The sequence below is a fragment of the Monoraphidium neglectum genome (genome assembly GCF_000611645.1).
Source record: "Monoraphidium neglectum strain SAG 48.87 unplaced genomic scaffold scaffold03321, whole genome shotgun sequence".
Lineage (NCBI taxonomy): Eukaryota > Viridiplantae > Chlorophyta > Chlorophyceae > Sphaeropleales > Selenastraceae > Monoraphidium > Monoraphidium neglectum.
Genome location: NW_014010307.1, coordinates 3,738 through 5,853, shown reverse-complemented (window position 1 = coordinate 5,853; position 2,116 = coordinate 3,738). Strand labels below are relative to the sequence as shown.

The window sequence follows — 2,116 nt, the reverse complement described above, 5'->3', positions numbered from 1 at the left end:
CCGGTGGCCAGCAGCAGCAGCCGCGGCAGAGCAGGGTTGGCTGGGAGCAGCATTCTGGGCTCAGGGCAGTTACTGCGGTGGTGCAGGGCCTGCTGTTTGGTGGAACAGCGGGGACAACTGACAGCCAAGCAGTGGCGGCAGGCGCCAGCGCAGGAGATGGTGGCTTGACAGACGCGCTGCCAGCCCTAGGTATGGCTGTCGCGGGAAGCCCATCTGCCATGACAGCTTTGCTACGCGCCGCGCCTCAGTGCGTCCCCTTTGACGTGCGGCTGCAGCTGTTCAGGTGAGCTCTTGTCTTATGGACGAGGCTTTCCCCCACCAGGCCAACCTGGTTCGGCAGACCCGGAGCCCTGCACCCCAGCACGACGCCCTCAAGCGCCCATTCATACCGCCGCTGTTCCCCTGCCTGCCTACCTGCAACGCCGCCCTCCTCCCTTGCAGGCAGGTTCTTCAGGAGGACAAGGCGAGGGGCCGGTGGGACGTGAGCGCAGCGGAGGGTGGGCCCCGCCCCCTGAAGCTGACAGTGCGGCGCGACCAGCTTCTGGAGGATGCCTACGCAGCACTGGGAGGCATGGGCGAGGCCATGAAGGGTCGCCTCTATGTGAGCAAGGGGAGGGGGCATTACGGGGTGTGTGCGGGCCATTGCAAGGGGTTGCTGCAACGCTCAGAGGCTCAGATGGCATATGCTGGAGTTGCAGAAATCCTTCATCCCTGTTGACGGCAGCGTGCTTCAGTCAACTCGTGTTTCACATGATCTTGGTCACCCCTTCCCTCAACCCACCAGGTGACATTCATAAGCGCGTCAGGCGCCCCGGAGGCTGGCCTGGACCATGGTGGCCTGACAAAGGAGTTGCTGGAAACGGCAGTGGCAGCGGCCTTGCAGCCGGGGTGAGCCGACGCCTCGTTTGCAAAGACGCAGCTACGAGGTTGCTGCCTTTCTCACCTGGGTCGCCGGCAGGCACAATGGCACTGTTTTCAAACATTTCTGTACTGCCCACTGATGCCCGATGCTGCCCCCGTGTCAACAATGTTCTTACAGCTACGGGCTGTTTGAGGTGGCACAGGGCAGCGGCTTGGCCTACCCCTCTCCCACTGCGGAGGCCATCCCTCACGGGCTCGCTCTGCTGGAGTTCACAGGTGAAGAGCACAGCTTGGGGTGGCGGGCCGGATACCAATCAATCGCACGATAAGACCTGGATCCTTGACCCCAGGAGAAGGTTCAGAGCTTGCCGTCAACATGATAGGTGCAATGGGCCACTCTGTCCACCTTGAATGCTGGTCCATCTGCGCCTGAATGCTCCATTGCCGTCCCCCCATCCCCATGATGCGCAACCCAAGGCCTGCTCGTGGGCAAAGCGCTGTACGAGGGGATCCTGCTGGATCTGGCCCTGGCTCCTCCTCTGGTGCTGGCACTGCAGGGCCAGAGGCCTGGGGTGGATGACCTGGCGGCAGTGGACGCGGGGCTGGCCTCGGGGCTGGCGGCCGTGAAGGACTATGGCGGCGACGTCGCAGACCTGGGTCTCACCTTCAGCGTTGACCTGCAGAGCTTTGGCCAGGTGGGTGTGGATGCTGTGTTTTTTGAGCCGGAAGTGGTGGTGGTGTATTCAGCGGGTTGTGGCAGTGCGAGAGGCGGGCAAGGCGCAGGGTGGTCGTGCCCAAGGCTCAGCATCGCGCTTGCGAGCAGCGTCAAGGCTATGTGCGCAGGCCCCATGTATGCCGCTCGAACATCGTCTCGTGCTCACAACTGAGATTTCAACCCACCTTGCTCCCTTTCAAGACGGTCTCTGTGGACCTGCTCCCTGGTGGCGGGTCGTTGCCTGTTACCAACGACAGTCGTACCCTTTACTGTCACCTGCTGGCGGACTTTCACCTCAACAGGAGGTGTTCATGAACGACACTGTGCATTTCTTGCAGCGCGTATTATTGACGCTGATGCTATGCGCATCCATTGCTTAAGCGCCGCGTCTGGGCGATGCGTGGCTGGTTGGCACGAGTGTCAACCATGGCGTTTGCTGCTGTGCCTTCACAATGCCGTGCATTTGACACGTGTGCTACCCCAGGCTGGGACGTCCCGCTGCAGCCTTCGCCGCGGGCATGTCGCGTGTCCTTCCGCTCG

General features: G+C 62.2%; 1 protein-coding gene across 1 annotated transcript; it reads left to right on the top strand.

Annotated features, from left to right (window-relative positions):
- Positions 1-218: 218 nt before the first annotated feature.
- Positions 219-1,881, top strand: MNEG_12586 (hypothetical protein; the record flags this gene model as incomplete). The annotated part of the gene is made up of 6 exons (XM_014038942.1): positions 219-283; positions 442-601; positions 785-888; positions 1,040-1,137; positions 1,339-1,556; positions 1,778-1,881. Coding segments are annotated over 6 exons (749 nt in total), but the record flags the coding sequence as incomplete, so codon positions are not given.
- Between the last annotated feature and the right edge of the window lie 235 nt (positions 1,882-2,116).